Consider the following 707-nt stretch of genomic DNA (forward strand, 5'->3'; position numbering starts at 1 on the left):
CTGGAAAGACTATTACCTTGGAAGTTGAGAGTTCTGATACCATTGACAATGTAAAAGCTAAGATCCAGGACAAGGAAGGTATCCCTCCAGATCAACAGAGGCTGATATTTGCTGGCAAACAGTTGGAGGATGGGAGGACACTTGCAGATTACAATATCCAAAAAGAGTCAACCCTCCACTTGGTGCTGCGTCTGCGTGGAGGAATGCAGATTTTTGTGAAGACCTTGACTGGTAAAACCATTACTTTGGAGGTGGAGAGCTCTGACACAATTGACAACGTCAAAGCCAAGATCCAAGATAAGGAGGGTATCCCACCTGACCAACAAAGGTTGATTTTTGCTGGGAAGCAGCTTGAAGATGGGAGGACACTTGCAGACTATAACATCCAAAAGGAGTCAACCCTGCATTTGGTTTTGCGCCTTAGAGGAGGGATGCAGATATTTGTCAAGACCTTGACTGGGAAAACCATCACCCTGGAGGTTGAGAGCTCAGACACGATTGACAATGTGAAAGCAAAGATTCAGGACAAGGAGGGGATTCCTCCAGACCAGCAGAGGTTGATCTTTGCTGGCAAGCAGTTGGAGGATGGTCGCACTCTGGCTGACTACAATATCCAGAAGGAGTCCACCCTGCATCTTGTCCTTCGCCTCCGTGGTGGTTTCTAAGTTGTACTTGTGTCCTAATTTTGCCAATCTGTGGCAAAAGGC

At 47.0% G+C, this 707-nt stretch overlaps 1 protein-coding gene across 1 annotated transcript in view; it reads left to right on the forward strand.

The window, feature by feature from the left end:
* Positions 1 to 701, forward strand: part of LOC110428879 (polyubiquitin 11) — a 1,066-nt gene extending 365 nt beyond the window's left edge. Inside the window, exon 2 of the mRNA XM_021444798.2 lies at positions 1 to 701. Coding sequence (XP_021300473.2) covers positions 1 to 665 — 665 coding nt within the window. The 3' untranslated portion in view covers positions 666 to 701.
* The last annotated feature ends 6 nt before the right edge of the window (positions 702 to 707 follow it).

The sequence above is a fragment of the Theobroma umbraticum genome, unplaced genomic scaffold, assembly GCF_002168275.2.
Source record: "Theobroma umbraticum cultivar Fairchild unplaced genomic scaffold, ASM216827v3 scaffold_2183.0, whole genome shotgun sequence".
Lineage (NCBI taxonomy): Eukaryota > Viridiplantae > Streptophyta > Magnoliopsida > Malvales > Malvaceae > Theobroma > Theobroma umbraticum.